General features: G+C 40.5%; 1 protein-coding gene across 1 annotated transcript in view; it reads left to right on the forward strand.

The window, feature by feature from the left end:
- Nucleotides 1–2,278: 2,278 nt before the first annotated feature.
- The window catches only part of st6galnac5a (ST6 (alpha-N-acetyl-neuraminyl-2,3-beta-galactosyl-1,3)-N-acetylgalactosaminide alpha-2,6-sialyltransferase 5a), a 113,155-nt gene continuing 92,752 nt past the window's right edge, over nucleotides 2,279–22,681 (forward strand). The window contains exons 1-2 of the mRNA XM_033981901.2: nucleotides 2,279–2,443; nucleotides 3,848–4,153. Of these exons, the coding sequence (XP_033837792.2) occupies nucleotides 2,429–2,443; nucleotides 3,848–4,153 (321 nt within the window). The 5' untranslated portion in view covers nucleotides 2,279–2,428. The remainder of the gene's footprint in view (nucleotides 2,444–3,847; nucleotides 4,154–22,681) is intronic.

A 22,681-nucleotide genomic window follows, 5' to 3' on the forward strand; every position in this document is an offset into this window, starting at 1 on the left:
AAAGTCCTGCCTCTTTAAAGGGGCTGTACCTGATTTTTACTGTCTTAAAAAGGTGAAAAATATAACTAGTTCATTTAAAACAGTTCGCAGTGGTCTAAAGTCTTGACAGTGACTCTTGAAGTTACTCTTTCTTGAGGGGTACTCTTCGCAAGTAGCATTACTCTAACTTGTACATTCTTTTGGCTACTCTACCCTCATGCTTTAGGTTGTGCGTGTGCCAACCTCACCATAATATTATCAACACAGATTTGCGTCTGGTGGCTGTGATAATCTGGTATAGCTCCAACAATATATCTCCTTAATCCTTTTCACATTGTGCCCAGATTCACTGTACTTCACTTTAATCCTGCTTAGATTTAAATAAAGCATTACTCAGCACAAGTAACTCTAAAAAATGGCGCTCTTATCTGCCTCTCCCAGGTACCACCTTGCCTTTAATTACCACTCTCCTCCCTCTTCTCTCCTCTCATTTTCTCTCCTCCCCTCCTTTCTGTCTCCTATCCCCTCCTCCCTCTCTACCCTTCTCTTCTCTCTTCTCCTTCCTCCCTCAAATCCAGTCTTCCTCTCTCCTTTCCCATTTCTTCCTTCTCTTTTCTCATCCTTCTCCCCCCTCAGTCGCTCCTCTCCTTTCCCCTCCTCCAACTCTCTACTCTTCTCTTCTCTCCTTCCTCCCTCAATTCCACTCTTCCTCTCTCCTCTCCCCTTTCTTCCTTCTGTCTTCCCATCCTTTTCTCCTCTGTCAATTCTTTCTTCTCCTCCCTCAGTCTCTCCTCTCCTTTCTCCTCCTCCCTCTCTCCTTTCCTCTCCCCCTCTTCTCTCTTTTAATCTCCTTCTCTACCTTTCTACCTTCTCACCTTTCCTCTCCTCTCTTCTCTCTCCTAATCTGTCTTCTCCCCTCTCGTTTTTCCTCCGTATTTCTCAACATTCTCTCCTTCCCGTCCACCCTCTCTGTCTCCCTATTTCCTTTCCTCTCCACCGTCTCTCCTCCTCTCTTGTCTCCTTTCCTTCTTCTCTCTTCCCTCTCACCTCTCTCACCCTCCTCTCCTTTTCTCTTCTCTCCCTCTTCATCTCTTCACTGTCTTCTCCTCCCTGCCTCCTCTTCCCCGCTTCCTCACCCCACTCTTCTTTCCTCTCCTTTGCAGTCTCTGCCCTCTCCTCCATTTCTCCTCTCTCTCTATCTGTCCTTTCCCCTACTGTCTCTTCTCCCTCTCCTCCATCTCTCCTCTCTCTCTGTCTGTCCTTTCCCCTACTCTCTCCTCTCCTCCTCTGTCCCCTCCATCTCTCCTCTCTCTCTGTTTGTCCTTTTCCCTACTCTCTCCTCCCCCTCTCCTCCATCTCTTCTATCTCCATCTATGTCCTCTCCTCTCTTCCCCCTCTCCTCCATGTCTTTTCTCTGTCAGCCCTCTCCTTGCCTCTCCTCCATCTCTCCTCTGTCTGTCCTCTCCTCTTCTCCATCTCTCTCCCCTCTCTCTGTCTGTCCTCTCCTCTCCTCCACCTCTCGTCTGTCTGTACTCTCCTCTCCTCCATCTCTCTCTGTCTGTCCTCTCCTCCATCTCTCTCCTCTCTCTGTCCTCTCCTCTCTCTGTTTGTACTCTCCCCTACTCTCTCCTCTCCTCCACCTTTCCTTTCACTCTTTGTCTGTCCTCACCTCTCCTCTCTCGCCCTCTCTCTGTCCTCTCCTCCACCTCTCTCTCTTGTCTGTCCTCTCCTCTCCTCCACCTCTCCTCTCTCTCTGTGTCCTTTCCCCTACTCTCTCATCCATCTCTCCTCTCTGTCCTCTCCCCTACTCTCACCTCTCCTCTATCTCTCCTCTCTCTGTCTGTCCTCTCCTCTCCTCCATCTCTCCTCTCTCTCTGTCTGTCCTCTCCTCCATCTCTCTCTGTCTGTCTTCTCCTCCATCTCTCTCTGTCTGTCCTCTCCTCTCTCTCTGTTTGTACTCTCCCCTACTCTCTCCTCCACCTCTCCTGGCCTCTCCCCTCTCTTGTCTCTCCTCTCCTACACCTCTCCTCTCTCTCTCTCTGTCTGTCCTTTCCCCTACTCTCTCATCCATCTCTTCTCTCTCTCTGTTCTCTCCCCTACTCCATCCTCTCCTCCACCTCTCCCCTCTCTCTCTCTGTCTGACCTCTCCTCTCTCCTCTCCTCTCCTCCACCTCTCCCCTCTCTCCATCTCCACAAACCCGTGAGGCGTTAGGACCCTGCGGAGCCCTCTCCTCCACATCTGCCGCCTGCCTGCCTCCCGCTGTATGGACCATCCGCGCCGGAGTCTTGAAAACATCCAAGCAGCGGCAGCAGCAGTAGCACTCACCCGGGCTCTAGACTCCCCATCACGGGACTCGGACTTGGACTAGACCGGGACTCGCTTGGACCATGGCTGAAAGTAGACCAAACAGTGGACTTATTAGCACTTAAGAGTACAGCGCTTCGAAACATGAAGACACCCATGGTAATTAAAGCTTTTTGCCTTGTACAGACCGCTTGGTTTCGCTTTAAACTGCACTATTGTTGGAGTGACTCTATCTCTCTGCGCCGTATTGGCTTTTCTACGGGATCAAAAGATTAGTAGGCGACGTGAACAATAGACGTCCAGCTGCGCGCGCCGTGGATCTAAACCCGCACGAGGGAGACTAGACGGAGCCACACGCGCTCTAGCTGGCACTTTCTGACGCAAATACGACACACGTGCACGTTCAGAACTATTTTTTTTAAATATCTGCGTGCGGTTACCGTTGTCAGTTACGAACAGGTGTGAAAATTGTGATTGAAATTGTCTGTCAGATGTAAAAAGTCATCTCTGGCCAGCTACTTCATAAACTTACTTGTTTCTGTCTTACTTTTAATAATAGGCTAACAATTCATAGGTTTTATATGGGCTAGCGCTTTTCACAGTAACGCAAAGATGCTTTATAATAGTTTATCATAGCTTAAAACAAGGACAGGACTTTGAAAATCTTTGTTTAATGTGGGCATCGGGCAACAAGTGACAGTTTTAAACCCTAAAAATGGCTAGTGTCTTCTGTAAAACACTCGTTTTATGTAGGAGTTGCGAATATTCTTAGATTACGCGCTCCGTAGTCGAGGGATCTGGGTTTGAAATATGCTGGATTTTTTTTCTCAATAAAATAGACTAAAAAATAACTACCTAGCTTGACTTCTAGATTAGTTCAAACTAACTTAATATGCTAAATTAATGTAAACTAGCTTAATATGCTAAATTAGTTCTAACTATCTTAATATGCTAAATGAGTTCAAACTAGCTTAATATGCTACATTAGTTCAAAGTTCAAACTATCTTAATATGCTACTATCGGTTGAATATATAGTGTTTACTCTATAACTCGTCATTGAAATGTTTGCCATAACTTGTGTAGTAGTAATGTACCCTTATGTTGCTTATAGTTATAGTTTTTGTCACTGTTTTTTTTTTTTTTTTTTCTATTTCCCCTGTCTAAAAAATCTACTTCTTGTCGTCCATATTCAGTTTGAGATGGTCACCAGGAGAGAGACGGGGAGTTAGCCTATTAAAAGCAGTTGGTGACATTTTAAACTAGCTTAATGTGCTACTGTAGGTTGAATATATAGAGTTTAACCTTTAGACTAACACTTCATTGAAATATTATGCCATAATTGTGCCGTGGTTTACTCTTTTGCTGGTTCAATCGGCATTTTGTTAAGTGATTAAATTCACGGTTCGCTGGTGGTATTATAAATCTAAATAGCTTAGCCTACTTTTGATTGTGTCCAGTGCTAAAAAATAAAAGTGTCTTCTCTGCGCTTAAGTTCAGTTCTATACACTATACAGCTCTAATGTGTCCCTGTCTCGTGACTCTGTGTGTGATTGTGTCCGCAGCGTCACGGGGTCGCGGTGCTCCTCGTGCTGCTCCTGTGCGCGAGCCTCTTCCTCGTGTACAACGGCAGCTTCAGCGGAGCCGCACGAGACCGGGACGTCAACGACACCACTACCGCCGCCACCACGCGCATCAGATCGGCCCACGTGCGCGTTCAAAGACGGCCCACGAGCGCTCCTCTGCCCCGAGTGAGCCTGGACACCGACCCCGAGCGTCATCCACAGACTCGGGCAGAGGAAAAGGAGGAGGAGGAGGAGGAAGAGCTGGCCCCGGTGCTCCAGGGATACAGCGGGATCATCGACCACCAGGTAACCGGACAATGAGCGCTGCGTGCCGGGAGGACTGTGACCACTTGTCCCTCTTGTCCTTGTACCGCACACACATTTTGGCTCCTATCCCACTTATTTTTCACTTGTCATTGATGCCATATAAAAGTGAGATTTAGTACATGGGCTTAGTAGTTTTGAGAGTTATAATATGAAGAGATGGGTAGTACTCAGTTACATTTACTCAGTTATATGTTGCCTAGTTGAGTAATACTGAAAGAAAATGTATTTTTCAGAATACTTTTCTTGTAGGATACTTTTACTCCTACTTGAATAATATTTTTTATTGAAGTAACAGTGCTCAGACTTGAGTAAAAGCACAATTTATACACAAAGTAATTCCAAGTGCTATACGGAATAAGAAAGACATTAATATCCAACAAATCAAAGCATAAATAATCACAAATTATTATCATAAAATGAACATTAAAAGAGAAGACTGCAGAACCTTTCAGTCATATCCACAGCTAAACAGAACCGTTCTGAACCTGGATTTAAATGTTGTCAAAGTAGAGGCCTGTCTCACATCTTCAGGAAGACTGTTCCAGCTGCATAAAACTGAAATGTTCATGTTTAGTCCTGACTCTGGGCACCAGCAGGAGACCTGTCCCTGAAGTCCTCAGAGTGTGAGATGTTTCATATGGCACTGTTGGGGATGTCATGTTGGAGATGCACTGATGCAGATGCATCAGATGCTAGGCCATGGAGAGACTTGTACACAACCAGAACTGCTTTAAAGCCTATTCTCTGAGCCACAGGAGCCAGTGCAGAGACCTGAGCACAGACCTGTGATCGTACTTCCTGGTTCTAATCAGGACTTGAGCAGCAGCATTATGGATGTACTGCAGCTGTGTTAAGGCTCATTTGGAGAGGCCAGTGAGCAGGCCGTTACAGTAGTCTAACCTACTGGAGACAAATGCATTGATAAGTCTCTCTAAATTTGTTTTTGACAATATACCTTTGATTTTTGCAATATTTTTAGATGGTAAAAAGCTGCAGATGTTATTGATTTGATGTGGCTGTTAAAGTTCAAGTCTGAGTCCATTATTATCTCTAGATTTCTAGCCTGATTTGAAGGTTTTAGAGAAAGAGACTGGAGGTGACTGCTGACACTTTCTCTATGTTTCTGTGGGCCAAAGATGATGACTTCAGTCTTGTCTGAGTTTAGCAGAAGAAAGTTGTTTTGCATCCACACACTGATCTGTTGGATGCAGTGGCAGAGTGAATCCACTGGTCCATATTCACCTGCTGCCAGTGAGACATAGATCTGACTGTCATCTGCATAGTTGTGGTAGGACACATTATTGCTGCGTATTAACTGGTCTAACAGCATGTAGACTGAACAATAGGGGTCCCAGGATTGACCCCTGGGGCACCCCACAGGTCAGGGACATTTAATGAGACACATTTTACAATTTCAACAAAGTACTCCCTGTCTCCTAGATAGGACTTGAACTAGAGAACTTATGATCATTACCACAATATGACCATAATAGCTATTTTGGAATAACATAACACATAACATATTTAGATCATCATGTTACCTTTAATTGTTTTGAAAATGCTATATTCGCCGAAAACAACGTATAAACTGAAATTTAAGTTTCAGTTTTGTTTTTGACGCTCTAAATTTCCCTTCCCCTCCATGTTAAGTCACTCCTCCTTCAGCACATCATATCAAGATTGTGAAGTTATAGTGTATTGTTTTGTATCCCGCTTTTGTTTATTTTTGGAAAATTGCCATATAGCATGGGTGATGTGGGCTTGTGGGCTGACCTTTGGATAGGATCGTACTACAAATCGTAAGGGGGTTCCAATAGGGCCCAGGAGAGATCGCTAAATTACTCAAATATGCATAGAAAATGTTCTCAGGGAACAACTTTATAACATGGTAGAAAGCTCCAAAACTTGATTTTGCATAAAACCTCTCTTTCCTATTCCCCAATACCAATGATCCCATGTGAATTGTGGTAGGTTGTGCAGAACGGCTATTATGATGCCCTAAGGAAATAATTATATATATATTCATATTTTTAAATGCTTCTTTTTATTCATTTTCTTCATGAAACAAACTTTATTTTTCTAGAAATAGTTGTGTTTTACTTAAAAAAATTCTTGTTAGTGTGAATAAAACACCTCTCCTCCATCACACTTGTACCTTCATTTTATGACAGTTTTGTTGGAACGCTAAACTCAGTGGAGACATCGCTTGTTTTCATCTGTTCTCAGAACTCTGTCTATTTAAAGTTATCACTATAAAACTGAGCCAAACTAAGGTGAGATAGAAGGTAACAAGAAATGTTTCATGTTTTTATTTCTCTAAGTCCCTCTAAATGTGTAAAATTGCAGGCTGTAATGGGTAAGATGGACTTTATTCAAGTATTAACAAATGTTTCATTATGTACAGGAATCAGATCTTCAAAAACAAAAGTGAAACTTATTAATATGTTGTTGTTTTTTTGTGAATATAGCATTTCAAAAACAATAAAAAGTAATACAGTGATCTAAATACATTACGTGTTAGTAGTTAATACCCCCCTAGAACTAGTTCATTTTAACTTCCAATTTATTCTGACCTCAAGAGCTGCTTTTTTACAGATCTTATTTGTGTATATACACATCAGCTAAGGATAAAGCTCGTTAATGCAATTAAAAAAACACAAATTGTGGGATTAATTAAAATAGATAAGTATTGTGTTTTATGTGTGAAGAGAAAGACAATCCCCAAACGAATGTCCCTGTGAACTGACCTGACCCAGAGCCAAATGAATTACCTCCCTCTTTAATATTTAACACATTTCATTAACATAATACAAGCACGAATACAGCAGCGTCAAATTGGACACTTGTTAACTGTAATTACTGCCACAAATGAGTTCCTTGATTAATAAAACAACAGAATTGCAAATTGCTTTTTAATTCGAATCCACAGCTCCCTATTTTGGGGCGTTGTAAACAGACCAAGTTTTTCAAAATGTCTGAAATTCCACAATAAATCTTAAGGAAATAGATGACTACTGTTTTACAATAATTGGCATTGTGACATTGTCTAAATATATTGTTTTGGTAAAGGGTCTATATTGCTCACATTTTTCATCTGTTATGTTGTTTCCTCATCACAAACATACCTGGTGTTGTGTTTAGTTTCATTCTCACATGTTTAACACACAAACTCTACATATTTAGGCTGAGTTCTGAGTCCAAACTTAGCTCAAGTCCTGAAGATGGGTTGTCAAAAGTATCAAATCAGATACTAATCAATACTTAAACTAGTATTCAAACTAGATTCTCATTTGAGCAAGTGTTAAGCTTTTTAGTGATATAAGGAACCGTGTAATTGGTCTAACAGGCCGAGTGTTTGTAAGCAGAAACACCTGGATGTATTCAGGGCAGTTTTGTGTGATGTCACCAACTATCAGGAATTGGAGATGCCACTGAAAGCAGCACAGATTTTGGTATTTTTGACCAGAAATGTACCTAGTTTGCACTAAAGTTGTCAAAAAATGACTAGGAGCAGTAGATGATAAAACACCATATACACAAAACAAAAAAGTCGATCCAGTGTTTAGTTCCACTTTAAACGTTTTTGAACAACTATGACATTTACTGGTACATTTTAGCACATTTTTAAATGATAATCAATATAATAATTTATGTCAACATCACCCTCTCTAATTTCCATTTTTTAGTCTTGCCAAATACATCCTATCCACTCTCCCTCCTCTCAGTTAACAAGCTCTCACCTTCCCTCTGTTCGTCCCTCCTCCTCCTCCTCCTCCTCTGTCATTTATCACCATTTCCTCCTCTCTCGCTGTTACCGACATTCTCAATAGCCTGCTGTCTTCGCTAATATGGTGCGGTTTGGAGAGGTGAGGGTTGCATACACCTGCTCCTGTCCTGTTTACCATGCTGTGCTAAACAGTCCATTTAAGAGCATGGAAGTACAGATAGGCTAACTCAAGTAGAGCTAATCGTTATGCAAAGGAATAGACTTGAGACCGATTCCGATACCACATTGATAAAACAAAACACTTTGTTTTGGGTTTTTATTTAATCTGTACCTGATTTTTGATACTACTGACAACCCTAGTTAACATAACAAAACATTTTAGAATCGTGTAAACTTGCACTAGAGACAGGTCAGATTACTATGGTGGAATTTGCTGTTAAACTGTCAGATCTGTTGACCTGATTTATGAGCAATATTTCTGTATTTACTTGGCCTTTTCAATGGAACAAAAACTGGCACGAAGCTCAATGTCTTCTCTGTCAGTATAAATAAACAATAGCTTCACCAAGTGGTGTCATTATTCATTCCCAAAGTTGTGATTGCTGTCCGTTGAAAGGACTTGAAGCCATTAGATTAATATGGAAAGTCTGGGGAGCCATTCCCAAACAAATAATGATTCATAACATAATAATAAGATTCAGCATTTGTGAATCATGAATTTGGATATTTCTTCAAAAACTTTAAATCTCCCATAGAGTTATACAGGCCCTTTCCCTCCATCTGAAATTTTGACATCACTTCCATAAAGTGATGTCCCTAATTTTAAAATATTAATATAGATACTTTGCACACATTGACATCACGCTGGGGGGGATTCTACATATATGTCTTTGGAAGAACTCTCAGCAGTTACTATGGTGATGCAATGCACACATTAGCAAACACAGCCTTGTAGATTGTCTGCAAACTCAAGAAAAAAAATACAAAATGGATTTAGACAACACATTTTGAGGAGTCTGTGTTCAGTATAAGCATTCGTGGCCCACTTGATATTCAGCAAAAATGTGAGAGTGACTAACCGACTGTGGGCTAATGCTAGCTAGCCCGTGACTGTAATGTTATTTGAGAGGGACTTGTTCAACCGCACAAATCAGCTCCCCTGTTGTAGTTCCAACTAAGTCAGCTCTTTATGGTCAGATTGTGTTAAAATAAAACTCAGATTAAAGTCTAACTCCAGCAATAGATTTTCAGAAAGAGCAGTGCTTCCAGTTAGCATCACACCCCCAGGGAATGTTAACGATATCACCTGCAAAGTATTAATCAAAGTAGATGTAATAGTAGTAGCTCATTCGTTCACCCATACACTCAAAGGTTTATAGTTGAATTCCAGATGGACTGATTAGTGTGTTACTGTTGATGTGTCTTTGAGCAACACATTTCACAGTATAAATGTAGTTGTTTGGGGTTTGGGAGTTTACGTATCTGCGGTCGATAGTACTTATGGCTGATGGAGTGCTGGGAGTGAATGAATAAATGATGAACGGAAAGTGATAGGTGTGTATCCCATCAAGTAATCGTGCTAAAGAAATAACTACTAGAATAGGTGAGTTTATTGCCACAGTTTCTCCCGCCTGCCTCTGTGTGTGGTGCCGTCGGCCCCCGCTCCACCTCCCTCTCTCTGATCTAGCGGCAGCTCCTCATCTTTTCTCTTCACATTCTCTCCTCTGGTGCTTCGTATCATTATAATCCAAGTTAGGGAAAGTAAACGGCTATTTTCTCACCATTTATGAGTGAAACTTAAACCCTGATTTAGCTGCACGGACATCACGCGTGTTTCTGCCACTACCCAATTTTCCCATGTATTGAGCCAAATGTGTCTTGCCCCTGTAGAGATATATTGTATAAGCAGCTCTTGGGATCAAAATAAGTCAACTGTGTATTGTCTGCATCTAATTACAAAGCATTTTATTGTCTGATCACCTGGAAATGCGTGCTGGCATGCTATTTGTTGTTATATTTATCCAGGCAGCAAAACTTCATTCTGACCTCTGAAAGGTGTGAAAAGAGCTTTTAAACTCATCACGGTGAATAATTAGGATGCCCAGAATGCTTAAGGTAAGTGAGGAATAACTTTGGACCACTTGTTCTGTTTTTCATGTTTTTAAGACAGTAAAAATTAGGTTACAGCACTTTTAAAACTCATATCTGTCTATCTAGGTAAAAAAAAAAGTATGGTGCTTTTATAGAAGCAGTAGGGTTGTCAAAAATATGGCAAGTATTGAAAATGAGGTACTTTTTATACTGGTATTTAAAGTAGATACTCATTTGAGCAGGTATTGATACTAAAAGTCATATTCACAGGACAGAAATGAACCTTTCCTTAACAGCTTTAGAATGATCTCGAGCTGTATCAGAACAAGTATAAGACACATAGACTAGTATACACTGGTCTTGTTTATCTGAGCCATTATAGCCTCATTTCACTTGGCATGCTTCATTTGGGGCCACCTCCTTGGCGCGGAACAGTTGGGGGGGGGATACCTCCAGGCGGGAGCATTTCCATTACAAACACCCAGGCCGCTTTTGGGCGTGACACAGGTCTAGCAAGTAGGCCTGCGACGGTGCTATAAGAGCATCAACACAGATCAACAATTGTGCCACTGTTGAGGAGGAGCCATGTACCAGTCCGAGAGCTCGGTCTATCCTGCACAGTACGAAATGGTGTGATGTGATGGTCCCAGCTTTCACCGAGGTGGAGTGGGTGGACACACAGGTACTCAAAAGAGACTTGAGTACCTGTGTGTCCACCTCGTCATTTGTCCAGGGCTGAACAAAATGTGCAGGAGCCATTTTATTGATGCTTTTTTTCCCGAGATATGTCCATTTATTGTGCTTTAGAGGTTTGCACTATTTGTTTTGTTTATTGTCTAAATACGTAGTTTTTATTATCGTGCTATAGGAATTGGTATTAAACATTGAGTCTACTCCTCAAATTTGAAACTGTAGTATGGTGGCAACACTACTAAGCAGTGTAAATGCCAAGCCACAGTACTTATTGACTTTCCGAAAAGTTACCCAATGCAGCTTTAATATCAAGCATCCAAACTGCGCAAATGAAATTCATTTTCTCATTTGAATTCATTTTTGCAGCGTAATCTTGCCTCATTATTAGTTTTGCCAGGGCCACATTGTGCACAGCCCGCTCAGTCTCTGCCTGTGTCTATGGTAGTGGATGTTATCTGTTCAGAACAATATGAAGCCTCTCTGCTCCTCTGCAGTCTGTCGATGATGGACAGGTCTATGGGCTGGGCGCACCAAAACACTACTCCAAAAGTTGGCTGCAAAAGTTTCTGAACAAGTTGAAAAAAATATGGAATTTGGTGCTATTTCAACCCACAGAGATTTAGAAAGATAAAAATGACTGAGGGAGTGAGGTATTGAATGGCTGAATGGGAGGACGGGCTGGATGTATGTCTGTGGAGGAATGTTCAGCAGTTACCATGGTGACACAATCCACACATTAGGAAACACTGCCAAATAAGGTTTTAGATTGTCTAAACTCAAGAAAAATAATACAAAATGAATTTAAACAGCACATTATCAGGTGCCTTTAATCAATGCAAGCGCTCATGGTCTGTTGTTTACGAAGATGAGAATGACTAATTAAAAAACTTTTGCCTAATACTATGTAGCTTGTGATTGTAATGTTATTTAAGAGGGACCATAGACTGTATAAAGAAGTGGACTAAGGGAGTGCGATGTCACCTAGGGCTACTGGACGCTACGTGTTATTACTGGTAATTTGAAGCTAAGTTCCATATTTGGAAATGTGAGCACAAGTGTCATAGTAACCAAAGAGACAATCAGAAATCAGGTGGTTGAAGGTTACACTCTTCTCGTCTCTACCGCTGGTTTGGCTGGGAGCAGGTGCTTAGCTACGCTGTAAATCAAACCTGTTGCTAATGCTTGCGGCAGTGAACTCTGATTAGTCTGTTATTAAGGTTTATATCTTGATTTAGGGACAAAATAGTGAAATAAAATCCCAGGATAATCTAGAGTGGGTTAATATGAACATTTTAAGGTCAGATGAGCCTGACAGCAGCAGTTACAGAGAGATGGGCTAAGGAGTCGATGGAGCTGAATCACACCTATGCTCACTGGGCTCAATGAACACGGCGGCTAGCAGATTAGCTGTGTCCATTTATATATATACAGTCTATGAGATGAGAACGACTTGATTAACATCCAAAATTATCTCCCTTGTTGCAGTTCCAACTAAGTCAGTTCTTAGTGGTTTGATTGTGCCAAGGAATGTTGATGACATCAGCTGCTAAGTATCAGTAAGGTGGGCAATCTGGTCTACAAATCACAATGTTTTTAAGATATGAAAGATTACGAAATGAAATATGAATATGAAATCTGCCAATATATTGTCAGAAATATATGGCAAACCTACTTTTTTTAAAACAAAAAAACTTTTTTAAAAGGTTAAGATAAAGAGCTGTGATTGGACGAAAGTTACAGACAGTATACTAGTCATGGGACTTTCGGCTCTTTATGGGATCCAAATCTTTTGGATCTTCATTTCAAAGAGCCGTTCAAAAGACTGGCTCTTTCACAATTTATATGACAGGAGCCAAAGTGAGGACTCATTTTCTCTACAAACTGATCACAGAGAGAAACGACCAAGGCATAAATGTGTTTAAAATGGTTCAAACTTAGAGTGGGAGTGTGTTTACCCTTTGAAATTATGCATAATCGAAATAAAACATTGCACTACAATAATCCATCCATTTTCTTCCGCTTAACCGGGGCCGGGTCGCGGGGGCAGCAGCCTAAACAGGGATTCCCAGACTTCCTCCATTGGGACTCCATTACAATAATAACTGTTAATATGATTCCAAAGATGTTTTTTGTGTACAAAGCTCTCACTCATGTTGCCTGCTATGCTTCTGTACTGATTTTTATGTCAGTTCAGAGCTAATCAGTATAAAAATGCATACAAATTAGAAAGAAAAAGATTTGCTTCATTTAAAAAATTTGATCCGGGTCCAACCATTCACATTAAGGAACCGTTCAAAAGAGTTGGCTCGCTCACGAACTTCACATCACTGCAGTATACATGAGATGAAGAACTAAGAGGAAAGAGTTTTCATGGTTGAATTTATAATAAATGATACAATATTACTTTAGGCAACTGGGTAGATATGACAATGATGGCTAATTAAGCAGACTTTGTTGATGAGATTAGCGATTAACGTTAAAAGATAATGCCGAGGAGAAACTGTGAGCGAATGTTGAAAACGTAATTAGCATGTGTGACTGTGGCGCTACATGTCTCCTGATAACAGAATGTTTGAATGACAGCCCTAATGAATCTGCTGCAGTACAATGCCTAAGTGAAAAACACACAGATGGAGAATTATGTAATATTATAATACAGTATATTCTGAGAGTCTTGTATCAAATGAGATGGGGTAATCAAATCTTCAAGTATACATTTAATGAATAAGTGATCACGTGACAGGCTTAATCAACTGTGACAATATAGTCAGGTCTACAGGGCTTTGCAACTAATGAAATTTTAATCGAATTGTAATGTAATTATTTTAGATCATCAATGATCAGCTTGGGGGTATTGAACTGACAGGTCTGCACTGCTTGGAGTGTAAAAAATCAATACCCAGATACTAATTGATACAAACATAGGGCTGATATTATCGGCCGATATGGGCACGGAGAAATATCGGCAGTTGGCCAAAATCTCGCTGATGTGGGCACATGGCATAGATAGTCATAGATAGATTCATGATCTAATATGTGGCGATGCATTAATATTTATTTGCAGAGGAGTCTGTGTGTCTGGGACACTGTACTGCACCTGAATACAGCCCCAGAGTCACGTTCTCCTGTTTACACCAGTACACTCTCTGACCATTCATGTCTGTGACTGAGAGGCAGTGTGGGATTTAAAATGCTCTGAGCTAAGCTACTAACTCTAAAATAAAAGTTCACTTTAGTACACATCACACCAGCAATAAAATAAGGATTATTTGTGTGGAGGAGACAGAGGGCTGTCAGCATATTATTACATACATATTATTTTTACATATTATTTTTACAGACAGTCGTTTCAGGATTCAAAGGAATCTTATTTGTGAAGACTTGGGATCTGAGAGGAGCCTGTCTAAGCGGTGAGTCTTGCAAACGTTTTGATGCTACTTTTCTTTCATTTGCATTGGTTAGCACTTAGCTAATGTAAACTACTGCATAAAAGTAAACATAGCTCATAGGCCTGTCTCTGTGGTGACTGTAGTGGCTGTATACATGTTTGGCTCTAAATGTATGTGTAAATGAGCTGTGAATAGAGTGTTAATGGTCAGAATTTATATTATATATATAATTAATTACCGCTGCGAGCACTCATTTACACTAACCGCTTGTTTACTTCAATAGAAGGTTAGTGTGTTGATAAGAGTGTCATGCAAAAATACTATTCGGCCTATATTCTTTAAATATGGCTGTAAAGAGACAGAATAACTGTAAATGTAGCCTATATAATAGAGCCAAACTGAAGATTTACAATTAATTTTTACATTAAATATATCGGCTATTGGCTCCCCCAAAGCCCCTTATATCGGTATCACATCAGCCCCCAAAAATCCATATTGGTCGGGCTCTAACAAATACTATTAATCATTTAATTTTGCATCTTGAATGTTCACAAGGCGCGTTTGAGCATCAACACCAGAGTTGAGTCTTGGAGAAATTTGCCGTGTGTTAATGAGTTTTCAAGCATCTGCCCTCAAATGGCAAAGAGTCCAAGTTGAGGTGCTTCCTGTGGTTTTACCGTAGCGGGCTGAATGCGACATTAGGCTCCAAATGATACCACTGTGTGCTGTTTGCATCTAATTATAAAGAGTTTTTTATTGTCGACGAACCAGGAAGTAATACTATTTGTTACCTTTACTGTGATGGCAAAACTCTGCTCGGGCTCTGAAAGTTCTGAAAAGCGCGTAGTAACTCATCAGAGTGAATAATCAGCCTGGTCCCTGCAAGTGTTTGGAAAGTGAGGGTAAACTTTGGCCTTTATAAAGTGCACTGTGAACTCAATCATGATTTTATGCAAGTTGCAAATCTAATCACAATCACAATACTTGTCAGCAAAAATCGAAATGAGATACTTTGCCAAAATCATTCAGCCTTAATTACATCTATTGTTTTAGAAAAATGTGTGAAATTCAGCTTCACAAACCAAGCCTTGATTTAAGTTTTTCAGAAAGCAATTTGGATGACACTAAAACCCCTTCCAGCTCGTAGATTTTGCACTGCGGAATTTGCATATGAGCGATTTGACATCTGTTTCTGCTTGGAGTAGACAAATAAGAGTAATAACCTCTATGTAAGAACTGTTTTTGGCACACTGCATTCTGTGGAGGCTCACGTGTTAAATGAACTGCAGGTATTTTAAAGTGAATTTTCATGTTTTTCATGTTCGTACCTGTGTTAAATATTTATCATAGTTTTACATTAGTTAAGTGACAGTTTGTGGAAAAAATTAAGAAGAATGTTACAAAAATACAGGAAGTTGTGTCGAGTTCTAAAACTGAATCTACCTATGTCATCAATACCAAAACTTGCATCTAAAATACAGGAACAATTTACATCCATTGAACACATTTTTCTGACAATTGAAATATTAATTTGACAAAATAAAGATCTTGTAAATTAAATAATAACTATTGTACACTATTTTGGACAGGTGTTGACCATAGAATATATATATAGATGGACGTTGCCGACCTGTTAACCGCCGCATTCCAAATAGGAAGTGTGCATCGGCACGAAGTGGTTCCTTTGAGCTGTGGTTCCTAGTTTTCTATTTTAAAAAATTCTCTCTGTAAATGCTGCTGTCAGAATCGTCATTTTCATATTAACCCTCTCTAAATCTAGATATGAACATTAACTCGCTCTCGATAGTGTTAATAACAGGTTTGATTGACAGTGTTGCTAAGTGATCATCCCCTGCCAAACCTGCAGTGCAGGTGGGAAGGAGCGTTACCTTTAACACCCTCACTGCAGACTGGCTCTTTCGTTGCTATGATACACTAACTCAGACTTCCAAATATGGTCTCTGGTTGCAAATTAGCTGCAAGGTATAACTGCTAGCCTTGATTAGCTTCATTTGTTTGCCATTGAACACTGTGGGTGATGTCACACTCCATTTGTCCACTTTTTTATACCGTCTATGGCAGGGGTGTCAAACATATTTTCACCGGGGGCCACATTAGCAAAATAGCTGCCTTCAAAGGGCCGGATGTAAAATAAATCTAACTACTTTTTTAACTTGTTAATTTACTGCTTCTGTATTTACTACTTGTTCAAGTTACAAATATTACATATGTATTAGCCTAGATGTAAAAATTGTGCGTATCTCCTGATAAAATTACATTTCAACACCATCATACCTTTGAGTTACTTGTCGAGGGCCACATGAAATGATGTGGAGGGCCGCATTTGGCCCCCGAGCCTTGAGTTTGACATATGTCATCTATGGTGTTGATCCTTGTTTACCATAGTTGCTCTGTTATGGTGTCCAACCAGAAAGTAAAATAGTAAACTCTTATTTGAATTTAAATAATGAAAAAAAATCTTATAATGATGTTAACTATGCTTTAGTGAAAGGCATAGTCAGACCTGTCATATGTACTTTAAAGACTGCAGACTCTGTAGAGAAACTCCATCTTAGCCTGAGAGGAGCTGTGTTTGCTCTAGAAATGAGAAAGTGAATCTTGTACAAATGTTGTTTTTAACGGTGAGGACGGGGTACAGTCTGGCACATGCTGATTCAAAAATATGTGCTCCGTTCATTTGGTTTGAAGAGCGCTGTGCAAACATCTTGTCATTGTTCTGCTCTGGAATGCGCCGTTATGTTGCTAATTTTAAATCAAGGCTAAATAAAGCATTGCCAAGCTAACGTTTTTAGTTTTTCTCAGCAAAATAGTCCATTGTCATTTCACTTCCATGATGTTACTTACTAAGTATATGTTCTCATTTATCCTAGTCTTTAAAGAGGGGGTATTACACTTCTGAAGGGTATTAACTGCTAACACATAACATATTTAGAGCACCATGTTACCTTTTATAGTTTTGGAAATTTTATATTTGCCGAAAATGAAGTATTAACATGTTTAATAAGCTTCAGTTTTAATATTTGAGTCCCCCCTCACTCCCCCTTCAGAGCGCGCTATCACAACTCATTTCACGAATGAAACTACGGCACATCACATCAGGTTTGTGAAGTTATATTGTATTGTTTTGTATCCTCCTTTTGTAGATTTATGACGGGAGCATTGGCGCCACTGTGACATTTTTTATTTTGTCACTACAAGTATATCTGAAGGTAATGAGGGCTCCAAAAAATAATTTCGGCACAACATTTGGCCTTGACTTGCAAAACAAATCGTTGTGTAAAAGGTCTCTGTTGTTGTCCAGATTGACTAAAGACTGTTTCACCGATTTTACATGAGTCAGGTTTAAACATTTAGACAATCCTCTGTGGCTCGTTCGCAACTCGCTCTCTCTCTCTTCTGCCTTTTCATTTCACTACTTCATAATAATAAAAATATACAGACTAAATGCAGTGTCTGAAAAACAGTCTCTTTCTGCTCCTGTACTGTTCTATTTATACCACTGTACTCTTAATGAGGCGTGATTTCACTCAGCCGTCATTGTCGTAGAAGGAGAAAGCCTTGTCTTCCATTATATGATGTGGATTATAGATTAAGCCATAATATGAAATTGGTTCAATCCTAAAAAGTATCGATCCTGCATTCCTCTTAGTGAATGCGTCTACAAAGATATGAATTGCAGGTCATGTGCAGTAAGTGTGCTTGCGTTGCACTAAAGACAAAAGTAATCCATTTTAGATTCCGTACCCGTTTTATATTGCCTGTTTTTGTTTTAAATGTAGGGATGAGATACTGGCCATGAAAACGATCAGCATTGTGAGAACTTAGCAGCAGATTACCATTCTCCATCTCATTCTGAAACTATAAGCTCTTTTCTATTTGCTTGACACAAACCCATTCAGATCCAGTTACAATAGAGCTCAACGGTTCCACCCACATTAAAGCCTTGACTTTTGTGAGCGTTAAGCCGTGTTAGAATGTTGTCACCTCCTCAAAAACATACTCAGAGTTGTGTTTTGTTTCATTCAGATGTGTTTCAGTAGCCCTTTATTATTAGTCTGTCTACATCTCCAAAGATTAAAATGCTCGGTTCCACCTTGTGATGTTATGAAGCGCTTGTTTTCAAGTTAACAGCTCCTTTTACCTTGTTTTCAGTAGAGATTGTCAATTCCAGAGCTGAAATTATACAAACGATTGTAGTGAAGGTGTATTAAGTTTCAAAACACAGTGGAGCACTTCCTGTATTACCACATGACATCATAAGGTGGAACAGAGTGTTTTTGGTTTGAGAGAATAACTCAGCTTAAATATGTAAATACAGGTCCAAGTATATTTTTGATGAGGAAACATTATAACACAGATCATAAAATAGCATAATATGGGAACCTTCAGGGTTCTCAAAAAACGATTTGGTCCAAGTGCTGTTGTTGTGTCCTTTGGCAAGACACTTCACCTACCTTGCCTATAGTGTGAAAGTACAGTTTGGTAGCCCTGCCTTTGTGAGTCTTCTCCAGAGCTGCTGTGGCTAAAGGGATAACTTACCACCACTGAGTATGGAGTAAATGAATAATGACCACAGTGTAGCAATTTGAGAGGCTTCGACAAGCATGCACAATTGTAAGACATTAATATTATAACTATAACCTGCTATGTTTATGATACCATTATTTTTGTCCTTCTAACTTCATGGTTTATTAAGTTTTAGAAATGTATTACTAATTACATTTTGCTCTGTTCCACCTTGTGATGTCACGAAGCTGTAGTTTTCAAGTTAACAGCTCCTTTTACCTTTTGTTCAGTAGAGATGGGCAATTCCAGAGCTGAAATGATCCAGATGGTTCTTGTGAAGGTGTATGGAGTTTAAAAACACAGTGGAGCACTTCCTGTATTACCACATGACATCGCAAAGTTGAGTGTTTTCAGTTTCGGGTTTCAGTTTTCAACTCAAATGTCAAAAGATTGCAGGGTTTGTGTGTTAAACCTGTGTGAATGAAACAAAACACAGCTCCAGCTATGTTTGCGATGAAGAAACATCATTATAACAGATTAAAAAAATAGCGTAACATTGGCCCTTTAGTTAAAGTCTTTGGAAAAATTGAAAGAATTGTACTTTCAGAAGCTGAGAGGGTAGGGAAGGACTATGAAGCCTCAAGTCTGTGCAATTCAGTATAAGATTTGTATCAATTTTCTCTTTAAAATGGCAAAATAAACCAGGGGCTGTACTTGTCCTTTCCATGGACCACCACTGGCTAGCACTATCTCACTGAATGCTACAAGTTTGATATTTCTTTCCTACAACTTCTGAAATTGTGTCCTTAATATTTTGTCCACTGGTGCGGTCAATAAGCTGCGGGCGTTTGGGGTTGCTCTGCTGAATCCCGATGACAAGTCTTCAGTCAAGTTTGGGACAAAGGTAAGGTGACACATGACATAAATACAGATCACATTCCTAGTTTCAGATGATGGATTTTCCTGAGCGTCTTCACTCAAATGCCAATGTAATCCGGACGTTCGATTGGCCGAGGATTTGCGCGTACTGCGGACTATGGCTGGAGATTGATTCTGCATCGTAACAGGAGCAGTGAAGCATCAGAAGGAAAACAGACATTTATTTCTGTCTCTCTTTGAATCGCTTATTGACTTTTTAGTGACAAGGGAATGCAATTAAAGATGTATCCTCGCTCCAATCATTTACACAGCTTTAAACCTGATTTTGTCTTGTTCTTTGCGTTCAACCGATTAGACTTATACAGTACAGCTTCTTAAAGTGCATATGACAGGACTTCGTGTTGAAGACTTTTTGTGCTTGTGTTTGCCATATAATTATCTATCTATATCTATATATCATTATGCTTCAGGGAGTTTGTTGTCCGGGTGGTCTTTTTCCTTGAGATATTTCATTACCCTAAACATGTTTATATATTGGAATTTCTGTAACCCTGTGTGTGTTTGCGTATTACTTCTTGTTGTACTGATTTCTTGCCCGACCTTAACATGGCTGCCCATTGAAGTCAATGGCGCAAGACACCAGTTTAGCCTTTAGCCTTCTGCTACGTACATTCGGTCCTGTCCCGCCCATGGGCCATGCACAGTTGAGCTACCCCCCCATGAGACTTTGCGCTCACATGCTCGTTGATGTCGTACCACGTGACTGCTCTAACCAATCAGCACTTGAGTTTAACTAGAGCGAACATAAAGCGTAGCCGAAGCTAACGATTAAAAAGCGTTTTTAAGACAACACATGGATTTTGAGCTGAGAAAAAGTTTATGATCTGAAAAAGGGTGAAAAGTGTAGGTGCCCTGTCAGCCGAACACGAGCAGTTTGTGATTACATTGTGCTCTATGAGAAAATCCTTTCTGGGCAGGAGGGATTTTTTTTCTTTGTAGTACCCGTAAGTGGCCAGTCATCTAACTCGCGAAAGCTCTAAGCTAGCAATCCCCTATCCAGTTATTTTAATCGATCCATGGCCTGATGTGTCTCGCCTGTGTCGTTCCTCTGTGTGTTCATATATACCCTGTGTTTTCCTTTGCCTTCTGTTGGTCCATTCACAGTGTCATGTCCTGTAAGTTCTCATAGTGGATTTTTGGCCCTCGCCCCTCACGAAGTGATGGCGAGGGGCATTGTCCTTGCTGGGTTTCTTATTATTATTCTTTTTTTTCCGCCCAAATGATCGCATTTTTCACCCCCTGAACATGAACGAAAAGTCCCACATATAGGTATAGGATCGACTGGCTCGGCGAAAAATTTCATAAAATTAGCATCACTACAATGTCCCACGGCCACCGGCTCGACAGCGCCACCTAGAAAAATCTAAATTTTCAAATGAATTGAGAGCCGACACGCATTTTTCGCCCTAGCTCGACGAAATTCACACCAGTGATAGAGCTCATGGAGACAAGCAAAAAAGCCAATCATAGTGCTGCCCTAGGACGGACAGGAAGTCAGCCATATTGATTCGAAAATTTGCCACTTTTTTCACTGCATGTTTTCAAAATGTATCTAGTCTCAGGTTTTTGGTCCAAATGAGCTCAGAGTTCAGACACATGCCACATCCAGACACATGGGTTTTCAAAAAACATCCACGTTTTCTCCAAATTCCACACGGTTCGCCGCCGAAAAACGTTTTTGTTTCCTGTTTTTTTCGATGTCCTCTCACGACCACAGGCATTGGCCTACAGAGCTCACATTCACATCACATATGCGTGATTGGGGCATGAATGGAATGCAGTATTAATTTTAATCAAAATGAACACTATAGCGCCCCCTACCATAGGGGTGAAACGCCAACATTATCGGATTCCTACAAAATTCGGGGAATAAATTGGGGGAATGACGTGGACCAAAAAATAATATTATGGGCATAGTTCAATTTTCACATTTGACCACCAGGGGTGCAAAGACTAAAAAAAAATCAGCTCAAAATCACATCACATCTGTGATATGAGGGTATTAACAGAATGCACTATTAATTGTAATCAAAATGAACACTATAGCGCTCCCTACCATAGAGGTGACATGTAAACATTATCCAATTTTTACGAAATTTTGGGAAACAATTGTTGACATCAGAAGAAACAAAAAATGACATTATGGCCATGAGTCGTTTTCCACGGTTGGCCACCAGGGGTGCAAAGACTCAAAAAAAAAAAAAAAAATTGAAAAATGTCTGACACACACAAGAGAGAGCCAGAGAGAGCTCAAAATTTTACCACAGGTGCAGAATCCCAACAGGAACAAAATTTTAAAAAAGCACATGGCCACTACACACAATAGCGCCCCCTACAATACACTTAAAAGACACACCATTGTCCCATTGCCAAGAAACTTGGGGAGATAATTGGGGGCCTCAAAAGGGGCAAAAAAGTCAATTACACCGTACCTGTATTATGTACGTGGTTGCCGGTGCAAAGCCACAGACCCCTCTCCTATGGAGCCAGGGCCACAAAGCCCAGCCCACATGTGTCCAGTGACCTCTATAGTGCCCCCTACTGTACTGGTAAAAGACACAACTTTGTTCGATTGGCATGAAACTTGGTGAGATCATTCTGGGCCTCAAAAGGGACAAAAAAGTCATTTACACCATACCTGTATTATGTACGAGGTTGCCGGTTCAATGCCGTGGACAGCCATTGTAATGCAATGGCCACACAGCGCTATAGAAACTGTGTGAAGGGGGGTGGATAGCGGCCAGGGGGTGGCCGGGTGGGGGGAATGGTGCGTGGGGGCAGTGTCCGGCACCAGATGGTCGCGTGAGGGGGCGAGGGCCATCATCGCCGCTTGCAGCTTTAAATTAACATTGTTCTTCCTTTCCTCCTGTGTTTTTTTCCGCCCAAGAGATTGCATTTTTCACCCCCTGAATATGCATGAAAAGTCCCACATATGAGTATAGGTTCAACCGGCTCCGGGAAAAATTTCATAAATTTGGCATTGCAAAAATGTCCCAGTCCCAGGTTTTTTGGTCCAAATGAGCTCAGATTTCACATGGCACATCTAGACACATGGTGTGGCATTTGGAGAAAACATGGATGTTTTATGAAAACCCGTTTTCCTGTACGCTCCCGCCGAAAAACGCCTTTGTTTCCTGTTTA

This window comes from Periophthalmus magnuspinnatus, chromosome 17 (assembly GCF_009829125.3).
Source record: "Periophthalmus magnuspinnatus isolate fPerMag1 chromosome 17, fPerMag1.2.pri, whole genome shotgun sequence".
Lineage (NCBI taxonomy): Eukaryota > Metazoa > Chordata > Actinopteri > Gobiiformes > Gobiidae > Periophthalmus > Periophthalmus magnuspinnatus.